General features: G+C 44.0%; 1 protein-coding gene across 2 annotated transcripts; it reads right to left on the bottom strand.

Moving 5' to 3' along the window:
- TMEM248 (transmembrane protein 248) lies at window positions 1-27,075 on the bottom strand. Of its 2 annotated transcripts, none has more exons than XM_055561274.1 (7): window positions 26,819-27,075; window positions 11,234-11,410; window positions 7,970-8,255; window positions 6,202-6,352; window positions 5,031-5,214; window positions 3,558-3,701; window positions 1-2,714 (listed from the first exon to the last, which is right to left on the bottom strand). In XM_055561274.1, exons 2-7 carry the CDS (start codon window positions 11,390-11,392, stop codon window positions 2,694-2,696), a joined length of 945 nt encoding a protein of 314 aa, XP_055417249.1. In that variant the 5' UTR covers window positions 11,393-11,410; window positions 26,819-27,075; the 3' UTR covers window positions 1-2,693. The 2 variants fall into 2 exon arrangements, with proteins under 2 accessions (XP_055417249.1, XP_055417250.1); XM_055561275.1 differs by lacking the exon at window positions 26,819-27,075 and adding an exon at window positions 26,048-26,479.
- Window positions 27,076-27,727: the final 652 nt, after the last annotated feature.

Here is a 27,727-nt window from a genome sequence, read left to right as displayed (position 1 = left end):
TAAATTCAGACATTTTATTCTGGAAAGCACATGTGCACAGTTTCAACACAGAAAATTAACCTGGGAGTGAATGCCGGAACAGATCGGCTACCGACCATCATGCAGCAAGGTGAGTGACACGGACCCGCTGGCCCTCGGAGCCCCACAGTGCCTGCAGGAGGGTGAAAATCCAGGAGGCTGAACCCCTACACACTGCCCGAGAGAACGCAACAGAAGTGGCAGGTTCCTAACGACGAGAAAAACTTACAAATAGAATCAAAACTGATTCAAGTCATACAGTGGAAGGACAAAAGGAAAAGGGAAAGAGATCAATATGATCTGAAACAACTGTTTTAATAGTAAGTTGCTGACCTTTTGTTGGACTCCAGTCCAAGATGCCTGAGGACGGGCCAGTGCTTCTGCACAGGGTCGCCCCTGGAGGGGAGACAGGCCCTGTCTACGACCCTCTTCTCATCCTGAGGTCCCCCGCCCTCCCAGTGAGGGACAGCGGAGGACAGGGCCTTGTCTGTCAGTGCCCGGATAGTAACGGGTCCTCTGGACTTGCTGAGGGTCGGTGGACCCAACACCCCTGGCATCCCCAGCCTTCTTTGTACACCTGACTGGGTTTCTGTAAGATCTGAGATCACCTGTGAGGGGAGAATGCTGGGTTTAAAGTGTTTGTGTCCTGGCCTCGTGACAAGTCATACTGTCCAGGCGTTTTTGGCACTTCCTTTCCTTGTGCCTAACAGCGTCTCTCCTCCCCTGCCAGCAGATGCCAGCCAGTTCCTGTAATTAACACAAGGGTCATTAATATTAGCAACAAGCTGGACCCAACGAACCAGTGAAACTGACTTTTTTCACCTGTCTTCCTTTTATATTACTCTGCCAGTTAATAATCTATTCCTGTAACTCTACTTCCTTGGGATTTTATTAATTCAGTAGCAGCTTCATCTAAAATCTGTTGGTCTTAATGATACTGATGTTTCTAAAGGCCAAGCAAATGGCTTTTTCTCAATCTCATCTTGTAAGTCTCAAAGTCTCTAAAGAGAAAACTAAATTAACTGATTAGCTATGCATCAGGTAAGCAACTCATATCATTAAAAAAAACGGATAGACAAGTCTGATTATTGTGCTTGAAATGTACTAAAAGGAAAAAAAAAGTACTAACGTATCAAGTTACTATGATGATTATTTTAATAACCTTCAGTAAAAGCCCACAAATGTTTTCCATTCAAAAATGCCTGGGATTTAAAAAAAAAAAAACTTGGGATAAAATGTACTAGGCCAATATATTTCAGACTGCAGGGCTGGCTCTAATTTAGAACTGGCTACAGACCTGGAGTTAAGGGAAAGAAGTGCGGGCAGTCGCGCCCAAGACTGTTAACTGCCCTTTTGCTCTATCACTGCTTGGGAGAACTCTCAGAAATCATTAATGACTCTGAGTCAGTAAGGCAAAAAGCTGTGAAGAAAAATGGTAATAACACAAGTGATAAAGGGCTAGAAAAGATGCACAACCATTTTAAAATGAAGATGGCTTGGAAGGAAAAAGGGATAAAAGAAGTAGATTATCAGAATGTTATAAGAAAAAAAAAATGCTTTTGGTTTTCCTGATAAATGGCAAATCAGAATCATTTTCCCTCAGATTTCACAGCCAACGTTTTCTTAATGTTGTATCTATAAGTTGCCATTTCCTTCCAAGTATGTTAACTGCATAAAAATGAAACACCTCCCCATAAAACACCAGGGAAAGAAAAATCCACTCCCTCCTCAAAGAAAACAAGAAACCCTTTCATGACTATTAGACTGAACCATCACCCTCTCCTCTCCTTACTGTCATTTGCAGAAAAGAGAACGGCTCGCTTTCACTCTAGAGCCATCTGTACTTCATTTTTGAAGCCCTTTGGAGTGAGGAAGCTGTTTCAACTTTTATACCAGAGGTAAGGGACAACAGAGAAGAAAAAGGACAGTGGAGCACTCTGAGCCAGCTCAACTCAAACAAGACCAGGCTCTTCGCTGTCCACGTGGAAAATGAAACTTTGATCTTTACCAAGTAAGTGACTTTTAAATATTTAACTTTTTACTCAAGATAAAAGCACAAATCTCTCCTAACTAGAGTAGTAGTAAAATGTGACTATTTTCTCTTCAAAGGGAAAAAGAGGGGGATAAAAAAAAACTTAGAAAGGTATGTTTCCTTGCAAGCAAAACAGAGAAAAAGGTATTATTGTTGTTACTATAATTATTAAGCCACAGACACATAAAATCCACAAACTGGATTGGGGTGGCTTTGGAAATGCAGTATCATATCAAAGGTGCAGACTGTTTTGAACATTCTGTACAGATCGGGCTGAACAAGAACCAAAGCAAACCTCCCCCACAGCAGTGACACGCCTCGGGCCCCCGGGAAAGACAGCACGGCCTGCTCCGGCAGCGAGGTCGCGAATCCTCTCCGGCCGCGTGGGCCATCCCGCCAAGTCCGCGGGTGAGGCTGAAGGGTTCTGGTGGCACCCAGTGCGAAGCACGTGCATCACTGGCCCAATTTCTGAATGGACTTTTATAAATATATACAAATCAGTTACAGGCACTTGAAATGTCTTTGGCTGGAATAACCCAACATTGCAAGATAATGTATTCACAGAGTGTCCAGGCCCAGGCTGGCTTCAGCAGGCGATGATTATGGTTCTTTCAGTCTCTCTCGGAAAACGGCAGCTGTGGGATTAGGCGTCTGCCAGAGCCACCTAGGAGAGAGCAAGACGGCCAACCGGTCACGCAGTGACGAGCAGGTAACTCAGCCCCACCAGCTCTCCTACTGGGGGCCTGGGCTCAGCCCCGAACCCAGGGAGCCACACGCACGCATCTGCCAGGCGGGGGAACGATTAAACGCTAAAAAGATCAAGCTCATCTAGGAGGTAATGAGTAGAAATCAGCTGATCTCATGAAGCGCCGAGCTGAGATGGGGCCAAGTTTCAGCGCTCTGGGAAGTGACCAGCATGCAGACCTCAGTGGAACGGAGGCAGCCCTCAGGGTTAGCTGTTCTCCAGTGGGGAACTTTTTTTTAAATACAGAATTTCTAAAGTCGTTTTTTTAAAAAAATATTTAATTTGGCTGGACCAGGGCTCAATGGCAGCATTTGGGATCTAGTTCCCTGATCAGGGATCGAACCCAGACCCCCTGCACTGGGAGTGCAGTCTGAGCCACTGGACTACCAGGGAAGTCCCCAGTACGTAATTTGTTAATGATCTAATTTTCGCTTGTTTTGTTTTTTGGCCACACGGTGTAGCATGTGGCATCTTAGTTCCCTGACCAGGACGCTGGAAGGACAGAGTCCAGCAGCAGTTGGGACTTCCCCAGGGAAGTCCCTCCAGTGGGGATGTGAGAATGGTTTTTTCCCACCAAAGACCTGGGTATATGATTGAAAATGCAACACCATATTATAGGCTGAGGGGCAATGGCTACTGATAGACAGGAACTAATTTCCCTGGAGAAAAGGAATCATCCACAGTAAGTGCAAATAGGACTAACTGGGACTTTACCCAGAGACCTCCACAGCAGTCCTGGGCCAGACCCCACCCACCACTCACCTTCTCGGGACAGAATTCAGGATTGCTCTGACGCAGTTTGCTGGGTCTGCCTTTGATAACCGCGTAGCAAAACATCGTTATCACCATCACAAAGAGGAAATAACTGGTGTGCATGAGATGCAAGTTTATTAACGAGCGGTCATCCTAAACAAAGAGAACCAGAGAGACACCCACACTGAGTCACTGAGATTTTAAGGCTGGCTTCCTGCCATCAGAGGGCAAAACCTCTAGGCTTGCCTCAGTGTTCCTTCTCACATGCGAACAGAAGGTTCTCCTGTCTTCTCAACGAGGAAAGCCAGAGCTCGTGGTGTTCCAGACACCACCCACACCCTCCCTTCCTAAACCAGTACTCTGCTCAAACTCTCCCCGGAGCCTTTAACCCCTGCCCTTCCCTTTCTGTCTTCTTGTTCTCACAGCCCTCAAGCTGCACAGCTGGCCCCCCAAGTCTGTTTCTAACCCCTTGCTACTCCTCCCCATAGAGGCTGCGGCCTTTCCCCACGTCGACGAGCCCCTGGCTGCAAACGCCAGCCAGGACTCACGCTTTTGAGCGCCACAGGCAACCGCCACCAGGCCCGGCCAGCTGTTGAGATCCCAGCCAGGCCTCCACTCCTGTTCCTTCTCACAGCTCCAGGCCTCCTCAGGCTCCACCCCATTTCATTATTGGGGGGTAGACCAGTCTTCCTGACACACTGCTTTACAAATTTCCTACAGCCCAAATGCAGGCAGTGCTGGCCTCCTCCTCTGAGATCTAAACGCCTCAGTGAGGCCCAAAGGGCCTTCGGGAACCTGGCCCCTGCCCACCGCACAGTCTCAGCTCCACTGCTCGCTCCTGCAGGCCCTGGTGTTCCAACGCCCACAACTTGATAAAAGTGAGACATAAGGAAAGAGAGGGACCAGGCAAAAAGAAAAGAAATCCACCTGGCATGTACTGACAGAAGAGAAGAACATTTACAAAAATTCAGTGCAGTCTTTTAAAAGTGGGCTCCAGTCTGCGGAGCAAATAAAACCGGCAAATCACCCACTAGCTCAGAGGACAGGGCCTCCCCCTCTTCTCTTTGTAAAGTCAAAGCCCACCCATCAGTCTCCAGCCAGAGTCCTCTCCTGTTTACATCGGCCTCCCTGGATGCCACACTGTGCACTGCTCCTACCGCCACTAACCACAGACGCTTCAGCGAGGGGCGTGTGCAGGGGGAAGACGGACCAGCCTCCCCAGCAGCCCCTCTGAGTTAGGCACACAGCCGCAATCGATACATAACTGCTGCTGGACAAAGTGGAAAACGAAGAACAGAAGCGATTTCCTTAACCAAAGGGGTGGCGTGTTTCAGCAAGTCTCCAGCCTCCCCCAAGCTGGCCTCCCCACCCGGATGGAGATCAAGAATGGCAGGATCTAAGCTAACCCAAGGAAGGAGGTAAGCGGGGTCTGCTCTAACAGTTGCTGGACACACACAGGCGCACAGGATTCTTCCCACTTACGTCTGGAACAATAACTGTAAGCTTGGGGTTTAAAGCATGGTAGACTTTTCCAATGGCCCCCTTGTAACACCAGAAAGGGTTGTAGTCTTGAGCATATTTTGTGTTGGCATCCCTGGCCGTGGTGAAGATCTTGTACCAGAGCGTGGCGTTGCTGTAGGAGTCGGGAACGCAGTGCGGCGGCTGTCTGCAGGAGAAGGGGGTGGGACACGGCGCTGAGCAGGGCCTCTTGTGGGGAAGGAGAAATCGGAGACAGCCGTATTTTCTTGAGATAAGGCCTATTATGTTTTTAGTTCAGTGATTTTTTTTTTTTTTTAATTAATAAACACGACAGAATAAGAACTAGGCACCGACACTTGAGAGTTTGGGTGTTAAGATTTTTGCTTTCGGAATTCAATCCTAGGTCCTCTCACCAGAAAGGAGTCGCTTCCTGTAAGCCCATTTTCTCAAAGAGGCTAAACTTGCAGTCACCACTGGCATTTCCACACAAACTTCTCCATCAGCTGTTACAACCAACAGCAAATAACGCTGAATTTGGCCTACAGACCTCCAAACATCTAAAACAGATTAATCCCAGGATAATTATTTAAAAAGGATTCACCCTAAGATCCTTAAATAGGCTCCACCTTGTGTATTTCATGTACTTACAGATCATTACCTCCTTTACAGAGAAAGCAGAGGCAAGAACAGCCTTAAAGGCAAAGCAGTTAACACTGACAAGTGCTCAAAAAATAAAAAAGAAGAAGTTTCAGCAACAGTAACTATTTCATGGAAAAGAAGGTTCAATTTATACTATCAATTTAAAATATAACTCTTCCTGGATAATAGAAATGAACAAAATACTGTTCAGAAGCCGTCATTATGGTCACAGGATCAGCTCTTATGCATCCTTCCTGTGGCTTCTTCTACCAACAGGAAAGGAAGTCTAAAACCTGCAAACAACCAGATGCCTTTACGACCTTACTGAAACACTAACCCTCTGATATTTATATGCAGAGTTTTACCTCAGAAAAGCAAATTAAACTGAAATAATCCTAGAGACAAGTCCCAGAGAGGACAATTCTACAAGGTAACGTGACGCCAGCTGTCCTGAGAATTTGCTGCTAAAGCATCCTAGTCAAGTTCACGGTAAACAGCTTCGCACATACATCTGTGGGGGTCAGGGAGCACTTACACGGTGACGGGGAACACGCCAGGGTGAGCTGTGAGGGTCATGCAGGCTGTGAACACCACCTGCTCACAATGCCCGTGAAGGGCACAGTCGTCCGAGCTCCAGGATGTGGGCAGGGTGAAGGTAATGTTTATCTCCTCCTGGGCTTCCCTGCCTGGAAAGAGAAATCAGTGTTTTGGTAAATAAGGCAAGAAATCATACATTTATGATTCTCTGGGATTTGACTGAATCCTGAGATCAAACCCACCCAGGAATCCCATCAACCCAAGGAGGTGGGACCCCTGCCTTTGCGGGGTTTCGGGAATAACAGTGGTTGTTCCGAGCCAGACTCTGAGGCCTGCTCACCGGGCAGACCCACGATGTGGCAAACACAGCCAGGCCGCTTTCGGCCACCGCCTGGAGAGGCCACACCAGGGCCTGGCCATGCCTGGGTGGGAAGGCTGGGGCTGCATGAGTCCTCCCCATTGGCACAGCGCATGCATTACTTCACTTAGTGGACCACTATCCCATGAACAAGACCAAAGAAGTGTTACTGTAACCCTTTCACAGATAAGCAGACTGAGGATCAGCAGGTCAGACTTAAGAAAGGTCATGGGACAGGTGAGGGAAAAAGTACAAATGAACACCAAGGTATCAAACATCACAGCAAAAGAAAAAGGTCCACCCACTATGTGGAAAACCCAGCCGTTGCCCTTACTGCCTTACTCGGGAATACCTCTCACCAGGAGCAGCCAGTAGGGGACTGCCAGGCACTCCCCAGTTCCTTTAAGGACTTTAAAAGGTTCTTGGTAACCAAAGATGATTCTTCTGAGGCCCAATTCTCTGACACAAAGCCCCTCCTGATTATTCCAGCTTCCACTACTTGTTCAACCTTCTCCTGATTCACCTACAGTCTGTCATGGGTTTGGTACTAGTTCAAGGGCAGCGCTCAATGTTCCACAGGTGTTTAATATTAGTTAACAAGCATATATACAGCATTTCCTGTCTGCCAGGAACTACTCTTAAGTGCTTGATGAATATTAACTTACATTATGCTTGTCTCTTTCATATCCCAAAATTGCAGAGAGGAGACCAGATCTTGGGCTTTTTCTAATTCCTAGCATTTAGCCCAGTGCATTCCAAAAAAACTTAAGACTAACAGCAATATCTGTAGTATGTACTGAAAACTCCAGCATGATGAAACAGAATTTAAGCAATCTGTGTTTAACAGACTCACAGATACAGAGAACAGACCTGTGCTTGCCTCTGCTAATCCCAAACTCCCAACCCTTCCCTCCCCTCCACAGGCTATTAGATAGAACTGATAGACAACAAGGTCGTACTGCACAGTACAGGAAACTACATTCAATATTCTGTGACAACCGTAATGGAAAAGAAGATGAGAAAGCGTATATGTATAACTGAGTTACCTTGCTGTACAGCAGAAATTAACACGACATTGTAAACAAACTATACTTCAATAAAACTTTAAAAATACGAATAAAAAATGTGTATTTAAAAATGTTAAGACCATAAATAGGCCTTATAGTTTCTTCCCAGTCTCCCACTTACAAGCCTTCATTGAGCACCTACTGCATACCAAGCACTTGAGTAAGTGAAGATGTAGTAGAAATGGTTCCTTCTGACTTTGTTGGTTCAAACTCAACAAAAGGGAAGACACGCACAAAGACTAAGCAACAGTCTGAGGAGGGAAACCGGACACTCTCATACTCTGTGTGGCAACAGCTGTGGCCAGAGACAGCCTGGGGGAGCTGGCTGCCACTCAACGTACCCGAGAGTCCGATCTGATGCCCGAGGATGGTGGAGTACAGATGGGTGACGTTGCGCGAGTACCCGCCGAAGGGTTTGAGTGGGTCCAGGGTGAGGGTGATGGCTACTGAGATGTTCACTGGGCCCGCATCCTCCAGGGGCTGTGGGGACTGCGTGGATGTCCTGGCCTGGCCACTGGTCACTGTGCTTTCCGGAGCTGTGGTGTCATTTGTGAGATGCTTTAACGTTTCATTCTCTGAGACACACAAGTCCAAGTCATTAAACCGCAGGAGAAAAGTATTCCAGTCCTTTGGTAAAACGGAAGAGAAGCAAGGGTGAGACGTCTGAGCGCCGCCGGCGCAGTGGCACAGTCCCAGCCCGCGGTGTGCATCACACAGCAGCGCAACTGTGCCTCCAAGTCAGTGCTTCAGAATGACAGTGGGAGTACAGCCCGCAGCTTCCTGCACGGGCAGAACTGTGGAATTCCAAACACTCTCACACTCAAAATCTAAAGTATGAACTCTTCATTGGCATGACTATTAAATAAACTGAGTTGAAACAACTCAGGAATATATGTGAAGAGAAAAAAGGATATTATACTTACAGAAAATCATCTAGCCTCAGAATCAAATTTGAAAAGACGGCTTAGGACTTCCTTGGTAGTCCAGTGGCTAAAACTCTGGGCTCCCAATGCAGGGGGCCCAGGTTCGATCCCTGGTCAGGGAACTAGATCCCACATGCCTCAACTAAGACTCAGCACAACCAAATAAATAAATATATTAAAAAAAAAAAAAAAAGAAAAGGAAAGACAGCTTTGAACAAAAGTAGTAAAACATTCAAAGTATTAATCTAAACTCATTTAGCAGTTACAATGAGCTATTTTTATCATTTTATTTTTAATTGGAGGCTAATTGCTTTGCCACGTTGTGCTGGTTTCTGCCATACAAGAGTGTGAATGAGTCATAAGTATACATATGTCTCTCCTTCCTAAACCTCCCTCTCACACCCCCCACTCCTCTGGGTACCATTAGCTATTTTTTAAAAATTAAGGCTGCCTTAAAATATTTTCTTAAAAGGTCACTTTTCTACACCGAGCTCTCTCTCTTGAGAACATGAAACTGCAGTAAATACCCACCCTGATGTTAATACTTTCTCCCCCTCGTCATGGACCCTGGGTGCCACTTTAGGACAGAAACAATTTCAAAAGGGAGGAGAAAACATGTTCTCACGCTTCTCTTTATATCTGTACTGATGGTTTAAACTATAAACAGTTTTAAAACGGATACCAACATAGTAAATTATCCACCAGGGTGTTTTTTCATTTGAGCTGAAACTCAAAAGATGAACTCAGGCTAGAATGGCAACAACAAATCAACCTAGGCTGTTCCACACAACTCCTTTCTCCCAAGTAATGTATCTACAGAAAGCTGCCACATGTGAAGACAAACCAAATGACACATCCAGTAACTCTAACATTAATTAAAAATGCCATTCAAGTAATTCCCGAGTGGTCAGGTCTACTTTTACAGCCCCAGTTTATCAGTACTGGACATTTAGTACGAGGGCAACCAGCAATTTCAAATTACACTCTCCCTAACACCTGAAAACTCAGCAGACCATTCAAGAACATTAGAGCTGAGAATGAACATTCTAGTCTCACCCCTTCATATTCCAGACATGAGCCAAGAGACCCAGAGCAAAATGGGGACTCTCCAACTCCAGCTGAGGTGAGAGCAGCAGAATCAGAATTAAGTTTTCTGATTCACAGTCCCAAACTTTCCCTATATACCCAGGCTCTTCATTTGAAAATAAAATCCCTAAATTAAATCATAAAGTTCTGCAGCATCCTGCAGCTCTGCTTTCCTGCAGAGCTCGAGTCCATTTTGAACAGTTGGCCAAGGCCAAGGTCGGGCTCCATTCTGCTTATCAAGGGCTAATTATCCAGGCTACATCTTAACCTCTGGCCCTGGCTGAGCATTCAACATGGACTTGAGCTTGGAGGGAGAGCAATGCCAGGATGCTGCAGAACTTTGGTTGTGACTAGAATGTTCATTCTCAGCCCTAAAGACTCAGGCAGGGTCAGAAAAGGGAGAATTAAGCCAGCCAGTACGTTTCCTGGTAAGAAACTCTTTGGTAGCGTTTAGTGGGAGAAGTAGCTCAAGCTTGTTGCCCTGTCTCAGAGAAGGTGGTTCCTCTTGCCAAGATCATCTATAATCCAAAATGGTGCAGAGCACAGGAGTGAGCGCCATCCCCGCGCCACTGAGCGGAGCTCTGCTCCATCGCGAGCCGCACACACTGTGACAGGAACGCAATCCCGCCCCCGCCCCCATCCCCACCCAGGAACACACCCAAGAAGGAAAAGTTCAGGGGGCACTCACAGAAGCTACTAGAATGGAAACTAAGTTGTCCCAAAGGGAACTTATCCACCAGGAAATTCACCATATCAGTGGTTCAGCATAATGTAAACTTACTAACAGGTATACTGTCATTCATCTCTATTAAACATTATTAACTATTGTTTTCTGATATGCAAGAACATGCTTTTGGGGGTGGGAAGGGAGCTCTGTGCTGCATGGCTTGTGGGATCTTAGCTCTCCGACCAAAGACTGAACCCAGGCCCTTGGCAGTCAAATCACTGAGTCAACCATTGGACCCCTAGAGAATTTCCAAAAACATAAAATCTGTATTATGACTGTTCAAAAACCACTATATACCTAGATTAGCAATTAAAGAGCAATGCCCAAATAATTCATTTAAACTGACCAAAAACTGAATCTGTAAGGCAAGTTTGTAGATAACTAAAGTCTTCCTTGATAAGAGAAATGTATTTGGAAATAAAATCCTGCTTTCTAATATTTTATAATTCTTTCTTCCCAATTAAAAGGCTTTCAGTACAGTATAAAACTCCATGACAATATATGGTTTTAAAATAAATGCTTATGGTTTTTTAAAATTGCAATTAGCTAATTTAATGTGAATAGCAAAAAGTTAGTTCTCAAACTTCTTGACACATTGTACAAATACACTTTCTAAAATACATGCTTCATTGCTGAAAGTCTCACTAAAGCTGGGAGCATTATTTAAATCAGTAACTATCTGACTAGGTTATTTCCTACCAAAGTGAGTCACTGCAAGATGAAGACCAAAAATTCTCAATAAATATGACTCCTTCTCACTGGGATAAATAAGTCACGAACCAAAGAAAGGCATGTGGAGAGCCAAAAGGTGTTTCCCCACCCTACAAAGGCCCAGCCTGTCTGAGAGGAGAACTGAGAATTCACTGTACCTCTGCCATTTCTGGTGACTTGATCTCCTTGATTTTGAAGAAATAGCCCAAGGTCAGGAAAGCTATTGCCATGGCGCTGACGCTGATCATAAACACCACCAAGGGGGGCCGGCTGCTGATGTACAGCTTCAGGTTCTCCAGGGGGTTGATGTTGAACATTATTCTGATCAGCTCCACCTGAAAGGAATTCATCAGAATCACTGACAGACTCGCCGAAAGAAAACCTATGACTCACTTGTTTCTTTAATGGGGTTGGCGGGTGAGGAGGTCACACGTTATTGAACTTGAGAACTGTTTGATCATAAATCCATTCAAAGACTAGAAGGGGGAAAAAAACAAACACTAAATATTAACTGTCATTATTTCCAAATGGTAGGATTTTGAAAGACATTCTTTTGGTTGGAATTTTCTTAATTATTCTTTAAGGAACATTTGCTACCTCCACGTTACTTAAGAAATCAGGTAAGTAGGTCACTGATACGACACAAATACATGCCAACATGTACAAAAATAAGCTGAGGGTGCTCTCATTTCCTACCACTGAAGAGCGGAATTCTATTTATTCAACGTTCCATCCTGTTCACCACCATGCTCCTGCCCGTTCCAGCACCTGGTAGAGAGCAGGCACTCAACAAATACTGAATTTTATCACTCCCCTGCTTAAAGCTGAGCCTTCCTGTCAAGGCCCACAGGGTGTCATGATCCAGAAGCCCCGCCAGCCGCAGTAACTCCATCTCCACCAACATTCCCTCCCCTATTCACTGGGCGCTGGCCACACTCATCTTTCTCAGGAGCAGCTCTCAATTTCTACAGGGAAGTCGGCTGAGACTTAGAGAGGGATGGTCCTGAACCTACACATCAGTCTGGGGAGTGCCGCCGCTTTACCAATATTTGTCTTCCAGTCCACGAACCTGGGGTGCCTCTGCACTGATTTATGTTCTCTTTCATTTATTTCAGTATTTTGCAGTTTTCAAAGCACAGGTTTGCACTCCTTTTGCTAAACTTCTTCCTATTTTGTCCTTGGAATTTTTGAACATATCCTACCTGAAGGCTTTTACCTCTGCCTAGAGTCCTTACCCCCTTAAACTTCCACATACTTGCTCTTCTTCAAAAGCAGGTCTCTGCTCAGTAGTCAGCTCCTCAGAGAGCCCCTCCGTGACTACCCCCCATCCCCGATCTCCCAGAACCCTGCGTCAATTCCTTTCACACTGTTCAGTTAAATTTCTACTTGTTTACAGTCTTATCATCCCTCTTTCGTGACTCCATGAGAGCAGAGACGCTGCCCGTCTTGTTCATTGCTACAGCCCGGCTCCTGGCCCCAAGAACAGCAGAGGCACATAAGTTCTTGTATGTATGATCAGGCTACAATACTAACATCTATTTTTAAAATATGTGCCAGCTTTTAAAGTTGAGAGAGAAAAAGACGCATCAACAGCACCTAAGAACAAAGAGCAACCACTTGCAACAAGCCAGGCTGTGTGGCTGTGTACCTGTTTTCACAAGGCTTTGACTCAACCTTCTCTTTTTGAGACACAATCTGTTGACCCAGTCCACTGGGTTTAGCTGCTGTACACGATGCAACTGTATCACAGCTGAGTTATCTCGGGTTCTGCCCACTGTCTCACTCACAGAGGACGCCACAGCAGGCACAAGAGTGGTTCTAACACAAAGAGGTAGGCCCATCTGCAACCTGACTAACTGTCAGACTCTCTGAGGAAGTCGTCCCAGTTTATACTCCTCTCCCCAGCCCCCCACTGCAAGGAAAGCACTCGCTCCATTTCCCAACATTCATGCCAACATTTGATACTCTGTGTGAAACTGTATCTCACCATTATTTTAAATTACATCTCCCTGAAAAGAAGAGTATCTTTTTACTTCTTTATCAGCCATATAGATTCTTCCTAGGTGAACTGCCTGAATCTTCGGCCATTCACCAGTAGGTTGTTTGTCTATGTCTTATTAACATTCAAAGGTTTTTTGTTCTGGGATATTTTAAACACTGGACCTTTTTTCCAATTTTTTCTAAACATTATATATAACTACTCCAATTCTGTGGGTTTTCCTTAAATATGGTTTATGACATTTTGGGCCCTATGACAGGTTCTTAATTTTTTTAAGGGCTTTATTAAGATAAAATTCGCACACCATGTAATCCACTCATTTAAAGTATACAATTCAATTCACAGATTGGAAAACCATCACCATAATCAATTTTCAAACATTTTCATCATTTTCTAAAGAAACCTCATATCCTCTAGCAGTAAACATCTATTTGGGTCCACTTTCTTTTTCAACAGTTTTTTTTTTTAAATTTTCTCTTAATCATCTTGTTGGATTGATTCAAAGATAATTTATGTAGCTACCATTGACAGTATCTTCTAAAAATGATGTTTTCCATTGTTATTAGTTTATATAACAGCAATAGACTTTTGTACATTGATCTCAATTCCAGACACTTTGCTACAATCTTTCAAATTCGAATTAGACTGTAGCTTCTCTTGACAGTAACTCCACAAGCAGTAACAGTGTTTCTTTCCAACCCTTGTTTCATCTTTTTTCTTTCTCTTACTACTTTGACTAGAACCTTCAGTGAAATGAACAGAAGGGCAATAATAGGAATCCTTGCCTCATTCCTGACTTTAAAGGAAATGCTTCTAACGCTTCACTAATAAATGTGGTATATGTTAAAGATTTCTGAAAGAAATTCCTCATCAGGTTAAGGAAGCACCCTCTATTTCATGTTTGCAAAGAGAATTTCATTATAACTGTTACATTTTAATGAATGCTTTATCTGCAACCTCTGAACAATTTTTCTCCTTTAATCTGTTAACATGAACTATGCTCATTGATTTTTTTCACAACGATTTATTTGCGTTCCTTGAATAAATTTAATATAATCGTGATCTTTTAAAACTATATTGCTGACTTATGTTTGCTAAATTTTACTCTGAATTTCCACATCTATTCACAGCCAAAATCATTCTCTCCTTGGCTATATATACTCCCTGACTAGTATGGTTAGGTCATTCCAATATCATAGGATTAACTAATTGTGTTCACTCATCTATTTTCTAGAAAAACATATATATTTGCTTCTTTCTCTGGGAAGCTTGATAAAGTGAAAATCACTCAGTCGTGTCCAACTCTTTGCAACCCCATGGATTATACAGCCCTATTCTTTAGCCAGAATACTGGAGTGGGGAGCTTTTCCCTTCCCCAGGGGATCTTCCCAACCCAGAGATCGAACCCAGGTCTCCCGTCTTGCAGGTGGATTCTTTACCAGCTGAGCCACAAGGGAAGCCCCAAAGTTTGATAGACCTTGACCAAAAAAACATCTGGACTCAAGTTTTTTTTAGTTTTGTATTTTGACGGGCTGTCTTAACTACTTATTCCTGCTTTAAAAATAAGTTAGACTTCCCTGGTGGTCCAGTGGTTGGAATCTGCCTGCCAATGAAGAGGACGCAGGTTCGATCCCTGGTCTGGGAAGATTCTACATGCCTTGGGACAACAAAACCCATGTGCCACAACTATTTGAGCCCATGTGCTGCAACTGCTGAAGCCCTCACACCCTAGAGCCCCTGTTTTGAACAAGAAGCCCTCGCACCAAAACTAGAGTAGCCTCTGCTCACTGCATTTAGAGAAAGCCCGCTCACAGCAACAGAGACCCAGCACAGCCAAAAATAAATAAATATTTTTTTAAATCTATATCTTCTATTTTTAGTAATTTTGATAAGACATTATTCTAGGAAACTGCACATTATATTGGTTTTTAACATTTCTGGCACAGTATTATCTTGTGATTTGTCCAATTTTTACTTGTGAAAGTATTAGTCACTCAGTCATGTCTGATTCTTTACGACCCCATGGACTGCAGCCTGCCAGGCTCCTATGTCCATGGGATTCTCCAGGCAAGAATACTGGAGTGGGTAGCCATTCCCTTCTCCAATGGATCTTTCTGATCCAGGGATCGAACCCGAGTCTCCTGCAATGCAGACCGATTCTGTTCTGTCTGAGCCACCAGGGAAGCCAGTATTATCTGGTGATTTGTTCAATTTTTACTTGTAGTCCTGTTCTTTTTCATTACAAATGTTGTGATGTGTTTGTCTTCTTCTCTCTCCTTTTAATCAGTCTTACCAGAGCTGTATTGTATTTGTGTTTTCAAAAAAAAGTAGTATTTGGGTTTATAGATTATATCTAGATAATTCCTTTTCTTTTTTAGTACTTTCTACATTAAAAAAAATTTATTTTTCAGCACTGGCCTTCTTTGGTTTAGCTCAGCTTGGTTTTTCTAACCTCTGCAGTTGGAATCTTATCTCAGATTTTTTTATTCTTTTTTTAGTGGAAGCATTTCAAAATGTAAACTTTCCTCAACACACTCCTCGTTTAGCTGTATGACTTTCCCTCACCACTATCATCAAACTAATCCATCAGCAAATCTTGTGGATTTTCTTCCCAAAATGTTATCTCAGATCTACCTGCTCTGCCCCATCTTCTTAAGATGATGGAGACTGACCACTGCATCAGTCCTCCACATGTCCCACAGCCCTAAGACCTCTATATCCAAGTGCCCACTGACTATCCCTGTACTTAATATATTCTACAACATGTCAAAAAACTGAACTAACCTGCATTCCTGCCCAATCTGACCCTTCCTCCTGTATTCCCATCTCAACCTAGACCTTTGGAAAACATCCTAGACTACTGCTGCCCCATACCCAAGCAACTACTAAGAGCTAAGATTCTATTTCTTCACCATCTCTTACTTCTGACTCCTCTTTTCCATACTCCTCTGATACTCCCCTTAGTTCAGGCCCTCATCATCTTCACTTGCAGCTATTGCTACGAGTCTCAACTGGATCTTCCTACTATGGGTCAAATAATTCATCTTCCTGTCAGTGGCTTTTTTCAAATGCAAATCTAATCTTGTCACTGCTTCATTATCTCAGAGCTCCAAATGACCTAAGGATAAAGTCCAAGTTCCTTATAGTCACCATAAACTACGTCTTGTCTGCTTAATGGTTTGACTGACTGTCTACAATTCCTAGAACACATTAGACAACACTACAGTTGCCTGCAACTGAGTCCACAGGTCCTCCTGACCGTCATAACGCCATTTCTCACTACTTCAACTCCCCTCTTTCAAGTTCCGGCTGAAGGGTTACCTCATCCTATGAAACATTTCCCACCCCTAGCAGTCCCTCAGGGAGAAGTGACTTTCACCCTTATGTCCCCAGTATACGCCAAAAATTTCTCACACAGAATGAAATACCTCACCGCAGCTGCCTGTGCACATGTCTACCTTCCCAACCAAGCTGTAAGCCTCTTGCTGGGAGACACAACATCTTACTGTCTCTACTTATCAATATCTAAACACAAAGTAGGTAATTTTAAAATATAAGTTTCTTAAATGAATCAAATGAGTCCCGACTTACACTGAAAAATAAAGTAGTAATTTCAGTAAGACTGCAGAATACAAGGCTAATATACAAAAGCCAATTGCTCTTCTATGTTCCAACAGGAACAACTCAGTATCATTTACGTTAGCACTCCCCTTGCCACATACTTAAGGATAAATCTAACAAATATGTACAAGATATATATGAGGAAAACTTGACTTCCCTGGTGTCTCAGACGGTAAAGCGTCTGTCTATGATGCGGGAGACCCGGGTTCGATCCCTGGGTTCGGAAGATCCCTTGGAGAAGGAAATGGCAATCCACTCCAGTACTATTGCCTGGAAAATCCCATGGACAGAAGAGCCTGGCAGGCTACAGTCCATGGGGTCGCAAAGAACTGGACACGACTGAGCGACTTCACGTACACGTTCAAAACTCTCATGAACAAAATCAAAGAACTAAATAAATGGAGCGATATTTCATGTTCGTCAATACAATGATTCAGTATGTCAAGATGTCAGTTCCTCCCAACTTGACCTACAGATTCAACACAATCCCAATCAAAATCCCAGCAAACTATTTTATGGGTATCAACAAACTTCCTCTACAGTTTATATGGAGAGGTAAAAAACCAAAACAGTTAACACTGAAGGAGAAGAACAAAGTGGGAGGGCTGACTCTACTTGACTTCAAGACTTACTATAAAGTTACATAGTCAAGAGGGTGTGGTAGTGGCAAAAGAACAACTGTATCAGTGAAACAGAACAGAGAACTCAGAAACAGACCAACATAAATACAGGCAGCTAATCTTTGACAAAGGACCAAAGTCAATACAAGGATGCAAAGACAAGTCTTTCAACAAATACTGCTGGAACAACTGCACATATGCACGCCATAAAAGATGAATCTAGGCACAGACCCGGAGAAGGCAATGGCACCCCACTCCAGTACTCTTGCCTGGAAAATCCCATGGACGGAGGAGCCTGGTGGGCTGCAGTCCATGGGGTCGCTAAGAGTCGGACACGACTGAGCGACTTCACTTTCACTTTCCACTTTCATGCATTGGAGAAGGAAATGGCAACCCACTCCAGTGTTCTTGCCTGGAGAATCCCAGGGACGGGGCAGCCTGGTGGGCTTCCGTCTATGGGGTCGCACAGAGTCGGACACAACTGAAGCGACGCAGCAGCAGCAGCAGCAGCATCAGGCACAGACCTTACACTCTTAACAAAAGCGAACTCAAAATGGATCACAGACCGGACAGTAAATGCAAAACTACAAAACTTCTAGAAGGTACACTGGGAAAACCCTGAGTTTGGTGATGACTTTTTAGATAAGGATATCAAAAGCACCATTCATGAAAAAAGGAAGTGGTAAGTTAGACTTCATTAAAATGAAGGATTTCTGCTCTACAAAAGACACTGTCAAGAGAATAAGAAGACAAGCACAGATTGGGATAAAATATTTGCAGAAGACATCTGATAAAGGACTGTTCTCCAAAACATGCAAAGAACTATAAAAACTCAACAATGAGAAAATAAACAACACAATTTAAAAATTAGCCAATGTGCTTAACAGACATTTCAACAAAGATTTTTCAGGTGGCAAATAAGCATATGAAAAGTTGCTCCCACATCATATACCATCAGGAAATGCAAATTAAAACAAGGTACCAGGACACATTTATTAGTAAGGCCAAAACTCAGAACACGGCCAATACCAAATACCGTCAAGGATGCTGAGCAATAGAACTCTCTATTCACTAAATAGGCTTCAAACCACAAATGTTGGCAAGGATGTAGAAAAGGGAACTCTAGTAAACCGCTGGTGGGAATGTAAATTGATGCAGTCATTATGGAAAACAGTACAGAAGTTCCTCAAAAAACTAAAAATAGAACTACCAATATGATCCACCAATTCCACTCCTGGGTATGTATCTGGGTATATATTATTACAAAAATAATAATTAAAAAAGATACATGCATCCCAGTGTTCACAGCAGCACTATTTACAACAGCCAGGACATGGAAGCAACCTATGTCCTAAGTGTCCATCAACAGATGAATGAATAAAAGAAGACATTCCATATACATATAATGGATTAGTACTCAGCCATAAAAAGAATGAATCTTGACACTTGCAACAACACAGGTGGACCTGGAGGGTCTTATGTTTAGTGAAATAAGTCAGAGGAAGACAAATACTGCATTTTATCACTTATAGGTACAATCTAAAAAATGAAACAAACAAATGAATATAACAAAACTGAAACAGACTCACAGATACACCAAACTAGTGGTTTCCAGTGGGAAGAGAGAAGGGGAGAGGAGCAAAATAGCAGTAGAGGGTTAAGAGGGACAAATCACCATCTATAAATAAGCTACAAAGATGTAGTGGACAGTATAGGGGATACAGCCAATATTTTATAAGACTTCTAAAGAGAGTATAATCTACAAAAGTATTAAATCACTATGTTGTACACCTGAAACTAATATTGTAAATCAACTATACTTCAATTAAAAAATAAAATATTAGTAGGTTTCAGAAACAAAAATGTCAACAGTAAATTAGAGCTCCATTTATTAAGAAAACAATGAAATCTGAATTGCATATAAAATAATTAGGACTATTCGCTATGTGGAACTACAATAATGAAATATTTAGAAAAACAAAAAAAATTTGAATTCCCTTCTAAAGCTATCATTAAAACCGTATCACTCTAGAAAATAAACACACATATATATAAACACACATATACATATAAACATGTATATATATCTCAACATAAATAACCACCAAATTAGCAAGCAATGTCAACATACACCAATTTAATTAGAGCAAGTTCCAGAGGAGGCCTATTGGATTCACTTAAAAAGTAAAAGCATTTTTTGTTTTTTTTAAGTGAAATTATTAAAAGTCCAAATACTTCATAAAGTTAAAATTCCTTTCCACCATTCACAAGTGTTTTCAAAGATGAATTAACAAGGGCTAAACAAATTTATCTCCCCTGCAAAGAATTACAAGAAAATTCTGTCATCCTCTCAACAGTAAATGTCTCACTTTTAATTAAAAATAAGTTAAGCTCTACGGGGAGGAGAAAGCACACCAGCTGACCTCTCCTACACTCATGCATCCCACCCCCAATCGGAGATGTTCACCAGGATAAAGATAAGAACTGACCTGGGCTGTGGACCCGCCTCCCTGCAAAGCCTAGGGAGGTAAAGCACACAGAACGCAATCAAGAGCCAACTTCACGAGTGTGAGCGCACACAACTCAAGTCCATCGATTCGGGACCCACAGTGTGAGCGCACACAACCAAAGTCCATCGATTCGGGACCCGGAGCTCTGAGACGAGTTTAATGACAACACTGAACAGCAGGCTGCAGCTTTTTAAGTAAGCAAAAGGCAATGCTGAGATTATCCTAGGGTTAACTCCAGCAACCCGCAAGTTAGGAGATCCTAAAAAGGGGGAGAGAAGAGGCTGTTACAAGCTTTCTGGAGACCAGCCTGGAGGTACATGCCCACAGCACCAAAGCTCAGCACACTCTCCTGTGATTCTGCCTCTAACAAGTTAACCTGAGAAAACCCTCACTGCTGAAAACAAAGACTTAACTACTATGACAGTCTTCTCAGGAGTATATACAATTTTAAGACCTGGAAAACCAGATATCTAACAGTCGTAGGGAAGTGGTTAAAGTATAACACAGCCCCAGTAGGAAAACTATGTAGCCATTAACACAGATCTAAAACACACAAAATGAGGTTATCTCAGGTTTTTAAAGTATGAGAGCTACGCAAGCACCAATATGGGAAAAAAACACATAACACACCCTCAACATGTAAACAAGGGTGGTTACTTTTAGGTGGTGAGATTTTATGTCTTTCTTTAACATTTCCATCATGAGAATGTATTTCTTTTATAATAATTTCTAACTAAAATTTATAAATGACTGTCAATTGACCCTGCTGGTCTCCTGGTCCAAATAAAATTTCATTAAACCTTAATTCCATTCATTCTCTTCATTAATAAAGGCAATAAACAACAAAGAAAATTTGTTAAACCCACCTAGAGAAAAAAAAAAACACAAAACAGAAAACAGGACAGTTGTTTAATATGTCCTTGTGCTAAAGAAAGGCAAAGCCTTTCTTGCGGCGATCTGTGTTTGGATTTATGAGAAACCAAAACTAAAATCAGAACATTGACTAAAAACTAAAATCAGAACATGGACTAGACTCCTCCAGACAGCCCGGTGCTGCGTGCTCCCAGGGCAGGTGGTGCAGAGCTTCCCCAGACAAGCGTGGGCTCCTCCACTGGGGCAGAGGCTGGGAGAGCCTGGGGTTGGGGTGGGGTGACCTTGAGCTAAACAGGTGCCCAGGATGGTGAAGGGTCCTACGAGGCATAGGAGAAGAGTGTCAAGGAGGAGGAAGTATCAGCCAAATATTGCTAAGAGGTGACCCAGCATTAGCAGTAACAAAAGAAAGGGTCTCTGAACCTCGAGTACTCAGGTGAACTTAGGCTTGCATAAACACAATCCTCCACCTGGAGAGATCACTGGGGATCCCTGAAACCTCACTCTGGCTGGGGGGACTCAGACGGTAAAGAGATGATAACAGGGGGACCCCACTGGTTCAAATGAGAGGGAGGAAGGGCCGTGGGGGTCACGAGAAGTGAGGAAACCAACACATTCACAGGCAGAGAGCGAGCCGGTGAAAGAGGAAGGCCTCCCGAGGGAACAGCGAAGGCAGAAACAGATAAGTTAGCAATTATGATATTTTATTGGAAAGGAAGTAAATTAACACTCATCATGCCGATACACGAGTCCTCTGTGCATCTCTCTGCCCCTCTCCACAGCCCACGTACTTTAAAGTATACCACATGGCGACTTGTTCCAGTTTAAAACTAGAATCTCTGCACAGGATGGGGATTCCACACTCCCAGATACTTCCTAAACAGTTCCTGACTTATTTTAAGTTACACTAAAACACTACTTGTGACCCAGATCAAAAAGTTCACTTCACATGAACAATAAAACCACCATTTTATCAAACTGAATTTTTGACCTTAGGCTAAATGAGAAATTCCTTAAAACTCTCTTATAAAGTCACCGCCTTTTCAAAGTTCTGAGGAGACTAGGAGTCAGGGAAGTGGTGGAAGAACCCACAGGGGGACTATACAGGGAGGACGAGGGAGGCAAGCTTGTTCTAACGCCCACTGCGGGAAACATGCTAGTCTTATGCTAAGAGAAAAGGCCAGGCTGTCACCTTGATGTGGGAGAGGCTCATTCTGAGTGTAAAAATTAAAGTAGCCTTCTCAAATATCCTGTGATGTTTAAGATAGTCAAAGGGTTTTAAGGCTGGTTGCTATAAACCCTAAGGCTAATAAAGAACATTAATGGATGCGATGCCGGATTATCCAAGACTCAGCAGAGATGAGGACATGGGCTCGTCTCAAAGAAACGCTGGGCAATCTCAACACCCAGCTCTCCAGCACTGAGAAATCACCTCCCTCCCCCACAAAAAAGTGAATGCAGATGGAAAAGACCCTCAGAGAAGCAAATGCAGAGCAACAAAGTCTAAGAAAAACGTCAAGGTCTCCACAAAGGTCTGGACGCTGAAGCCAAGGTCTGGGTCTCGGTCCTTATTACCTCCCAGTGGCAATGGATGCCAAGGGCGACCCCACCTTCCAGCTGCCAGGACCTCCCTCTCCTGGCTGCTCTTCCTTCTCACTGTTCTTCAAAACTTGGGGTTCCCCCCAGGCTCCGGCTGGGCCTCTGCTCAAGGTGGACACACTCATTCACAGCTTCCTGTCAATTTCACCTACTTCCTCACTCCAGATGGAAATATCCATCTACTGGAACATTCCACGGAGAGGACCCACAGGCACCTCGAACCACCCATCCAGGTCAAAGCCTATCCAAAGTCTCCACATCAGCTCCTCCTCGTAAAGAAAGACAGCTCTCTACCCAGGACCCCTGCCAGCCATTCGGGACTCTCTCCTACACCCCAGCAGTTACCGGTTACCAGCCCCGCTGCTCCCACGGCTGCAGTGTCTCTCAACAGTGGCTTTTCTCCAGCCCCACTGCCTCCTTCAGCCCAACTGAACTCCAAACGCATCCTGCTCCTGTGGGCTCTCATTTCTGTGACGCTCTCTGCACACCTCCCTCGGGCAGTGCCTGGCACTGGGAAGGTGCTCAACAGTAACATCTAACTTTACCACCCACTTTGATGAGTGAAGCACGATGTTCTAAGAGTTTTGCACATATTTTATCCTCTTGACATCTGTACTTTACAGATGAGGAAATTCAGGCATAAGGAAGTGGCTAAGCTGCCCAAAGTCCTAAATGAACGTGGATTCAAGTCCAGTCAGACTCCAGGGCCTGGACATTAACCAAGTGCTCCACTGCCTCCCAGGAGATGTTGAATACAGAGTCCACCCCATCAAGTGAGATACACACTGAGTAGCAGTCATACAATTTTGCAATTAAGACATCAATAGTGATATAAGTAGAAACCTCTCCCATTAGGGGTTAAGGATCATTTTTAATAGCCACCATTTAACATGTGCGGGGCCAGGCTCCGTGCCAAGTGCTTTACATACATATTTCCTAATCCTCACAACACTGCCAAGTAAATATGCCTATCCTCACTTTACCCAAGAGGAAACTGAAATCAAAAGGGGTGAATTTATACAAGGTTGTATTACCAAAAAGTCACAGGAAGTACTCAATTGAGATTCTGACTTAATCCACCTGACCTCAAAACCTGTGCCATCAATCACAACACCAGGGTTGATAAGTAGATTTCAAGTCAAATGCCTGATAGGAGGAAAAAAAATTCACGTACCACGGATAGTGTATTTTAGCTGACTTCAATATGAGCACAATTAAAATGAACTTTTTCTGAAGTTTAAAACGGTTACCTTATTTCCCATCTCTTTAGCAAGGCAACTCCCACTTCAGCACCTTTACCAGAGTATAAAGCAAGGATTAGTGGAATCTCCTGCCAATAGTTTCTTGTTTCTTAATCTAATACAACTTACAAGGCAGAAGAGACTCTCAAAAACTTGTTTCACTCAACAAGTTTAAATGATCAAAAGGGAAATAACAGAAAGCATAAAGTTTCAGTTGCTAAATGTGCATTTTAGGCAATAACAGTACTCAAATAAAGACAAAAGGAAAACAATGTGGGCTGATATAATTTCATGACTTATTTTCCAAAATTCAGACTGGCTGTATTTCTACTTACTTGTAACTACTTAATGCATCGCTCCGTTTTCAAAATCATGACATAAAATCATGGGAATTTCCAACATGATCCCTCTTTTTAACAAATAAATTCATCTTAGTCCCAAAATTGAAAATAACTCATTTCTTTGTTCTTAGTTTTTTTAACTGCTGACCTACTTAAAAACCAAACTGAAAGTATCTTTGGATTGAGATGTAATGATTTGGGATTTAATTAACAGATACTTAAGAAAACAAATCATGAGTGATGACAAGATTAAATGAACACAACATGGAATCATAACATCTGAACACAGTGTCAAGACTGGGATATGTTCTGAAAACAGCATTTTAAAACAAATAGCCCAAAATGGCAAATGCCAGCACCATCAGACACTGCTCTACAGTCCCCAGGTTTATAATTATACACAGAAAGAGTGCATACCTCTGGTATGGAAAAGATAATTTAAGGATTTCTACATTTACCAAACAAATCCTAAATGGAAATTTAATTTGCTAAAAACTCTTATCATCTTTCCTCCATTACCTTTTTTTCATTTTAATTGCAATGTCTCAGTGAAAAAAAAATTTTAACTTATCTTAAAAAATTGTAAAGCCCTCTCACAAGTCAGTATCACTCTGTAGCAGGTTAACAGTGACAAAAACATCCCGTAGACCTGCCATCCCTGTTAGGACCACTCTTTTTAGGACACTTGACTGTAACAAGGCGGAGACAGAGCAGTGGGGAGAGAGGGAAGAGGAGTCAAAGAGGAGGAGTAAAAAGTTAAGCTGGTCCCTAGTATGTTTAACGAAAAGCTACGGCTGAAGCCAGTGAGGTCCTAAGACTAATCATAACATTCCAGGGCAATTACATGGTGTCCTGTTTGAACAGCCTCAACAGTTCTTCAACAACTGGGTAATAGAAACAAACAGCATCTCTGTGAAGTGAACTAAGTGTCATTAAAAACACTCAGGTGATGGCTAAAAGTCGGCCATTTATCACTCGGCTGCAGCCAGAGTGGCAGAGATGTTACTAGAGCTGTGCTCCTGCAAACTAAACACAGGCACATAAACCACTCGAGGACAGCACATTTAATTTCCTGATTGTTAATACCAGACAGGAATTACAATCAGCATCTTTTTTCATTGTCTTTAAAATGAGTTAAGCACTGCTTCGTGTCATTGGCTGTTGAACAAAAGAAGACACAAACATCAAATGCAAACAGTTCTCTAACCCAGAAAACCACCAGAAGTCAGACTCGGTAGCCTGTGTTTTTCTGAAGCAGAAAAGCATTCAACCCTTAACCAGCTGTCTCTGCAAATACTTCCAGACACCTACTGCCTAGCTACCTAGTTTGCCCTTCCACCAAAGGCCCAAGCTTTCTATTTCCCAGCAAATCTGTAATGACCCAAACCCTCCCCATCCTTCACGGTCCACCTCCAAAGTCACTTCCTTCAAGGTTATGTGGCAGCCTGGATGGGACTGGGGCTAGAGGGAGAATGGATACATGTATATGTATGCCTGAGTCCCTCCACTGTTCGTCTCAAACTATTGCAACATAGTTTGTTAATCGGCTGTACCACAACAAAAAAATTAAAACTTTTTTTTAAAAAGTCACTTCCTTTAGGAAGGTTTTCTGATCCTAATCAGAAGGAAATCTCTAATAGCTGGTATCTCTATATGGCAATTAAGTCCTGCCACGTTTTATCCCCCATCCCTTTCTCTAATTAAGTCCCTGGCCAGCAAAAACTATATTTGCACTTAGGTCTGTCTCGCTTCCCTGCAGCAGCTGCAGCTCCCGCCCCAACAGAGCAGGTGCGCTCCATCAGCATTTGTGATCCTAGAACCCAGACGCCCTCCGCAGCCCTGATTCCAGTCCATCTCAATTAGGCCACAGAAATTCTTCCCAACCTTTACTAGGAAGTCAACACACTGCCTCCTTACTCCCAGAGTAAACAGTCTTGGAGTCATAAAGTATATCTCAGTTGCACAACAGGTCTATTTCCTTTGAGATTTCTTAGATGCAGTGAGGGAGCGGAGGGTGCTTTTATCATTCAAGCCGGAACCGAGCACTATCTACAGATGGGATACAAAAAGCTCAGATTCCAAGCTCACCAAAAAGAGTGCTACAGGGACAAACCAACAGTCATCACCAACCCTGGGGTCTAGCCTCCCGCTACCTCCCCGAGAGGGCTCACCTTTGAGGCGGGAAAGTAGCAATTCAGCAACCACAAGCTTTCCTGCTTTCAGGCAGACCGCAAAGCAGCTCATCATTCAACACTCAGCCAAGGCTGTCATCGGCTGAGAACTAAACTACAGACACCGGATTCTTCAACAAAGGCCCCCTCACCAGCTGTCCACCGATTATGGTGTTTACACGATCGAAAGCAGCACAACAGGCCTAGTCTTATTCCAGAGGGTGCCTATCAAGGGAACTAGAATTACCGGCCTCTAGATTACCTTGAAGCCACTCAATTTAGTTTATTAAAATATAAGTGAGGATGATAATCCACCCCCGCTCTGGACAGTTACCAAGCTTGACACACAAAAAAATACCACTAGTTCACTTCAAGTGTCGCACGTACCCAAGTCTCTCCCTCCCATCTTGAAATGTGTATCCTTCGCAAATGGAAGAATAACGCAAACGCGTCCCAAAGTCAACAAAAGCAAACCACCAACACGTTCCCCGTGCCAAATCCAAATTATCCAGGCCTGGGCTCCAGACGTGGGAAGTCCTGCCATCTCGAGGGCCTCCAGGGAACGCTGGCTCCGGGGACGCGAGTGGACAAACCCCGGTGGCCGGCGACCCAGGCCGAGGCCACCAGCCTAGGCCGGACCAGGACCAACCCCCATCAGCAGCTGGAGTCCGGGCTGCAGCCCGAGACGTGAGGGCGAAACCCAGCCAGTTCATCCCCTCCCGGCCCTCGTCAGCCCCGGCCGAGCCCTGACCCCCGCCCGCCCTGGCTCACCCCGCCCCGGTGGGCAGCGGCGCGCCCCGGGCCCGGCCGGGCCAGCTGCTCGCCGGACGCCCGCGGCCGCTCGGAGCTCACTAGCGGCGGCGCGCGGCCGGCCCGGGGCCGCTCGGCACCATTCTCCCCGCCGCGCCGGGGGCAGCGTCCGGCTCCGCGGGGCCGACGCGAGGACCAGAGGCCAGTCGGGCTCCCGCCGCCGCGACTCGGTCTCGTCACCAGGTCCGGCTTCCGTGGTTTCCGGGTAGAAAAAAACGCCACGGCCAACGCCGCCTTGACCTCCGACACCTGGCGTCCGACGGCGGCGCGGCGGGGACAAGACTCCTCAGTCGCTGGAGGCGGAGGCCACGCTTCCTAGCGGGGTCACGTGGGGGGCTCGCACGTCAGTACGTGGGGTGCGTGCGTGCCAGCGTGGAGTGCGGGACGTTCTTTTGCGTGTTCTGTGTAAGAGTGGTGGGTAGTCAGAGTGATTGCGCGGAGTATGCATGAGTGGTGCATGTTTGTGGATCTCTGTGTGTCCCTGTGCTTTTTGTACGAGGCTGCAGGCAGTACATATTTAGTGTTTGATGGGTGTGTGTGTAAAGTGTGTGCATGCGTGTAAATGGTGTGTGGGTGTGCGTGTGTGTCTGTGTGTCTCTCTGCTCTGGGATTAATCACTGCTGATCAAAGTATCCCTTGCTGCAATCAAAATTATGAAATGAATTTGTAAAATGATTTTAAATATTTTTGTAAAATAAATTGGCATTGTCCAGTAAACTTGAAGATATACATAATCTCCGGAGACTGTTACCCTGGAAAAACACTTGCACGTCTGCACAAATTGACCTAGTAACGTTTATAGCACCACTATTTTTTTGTTCGTTTTTTGTTTTGGTTGTTGTTGGACTATAATTGCTTTACAGTGTTGTT

This window comes from Bubalus kerabau, chromosome 23 (genome assembly GCF_029407905.1).
Source record: "Bubalus kerabau isolate K-KA32 ecotype Philippines breed swamp buffalo chromosome 23, PCC_UOA_SB_1v2, whole genome shotgun sequence".
NCBI lineage: Eukaryota > Metazoa > Chordata > Mammalia > Artiodactyla > Bovidae > Bubalus > Bubalus kerabau.
Note: the sequence above shows the minus strand (reverse complement) of the source record. Positions and strands in the feature narration are given on the sequence as shown.

Bases quoted from the DNA above. Each gene is read 5' to 3' on its own strand.
- TMEM248 (XM_055561274.1), bottom strand. From the start codon at position 11,392: ATGTTCAACATCAACCCCCTGGAGAACCTGAAGCTGTACATCAGCAGC. The intron at 6,353-7,969 runs GTACGTTGAGTG...TTCTCTTTCCAG, and splicing joins GCATCAGATCGGACTCTCGG to GCAGGGAAGCCCAGGAGGAG. The intron at 5,215-6,201 runs GTAAGTGCTCCC...CTTCTCCTGCAG, and splicing joins GGCGTGTTCCCCGTCACCGT to ACAGCCGCCGCACTGCGTTC.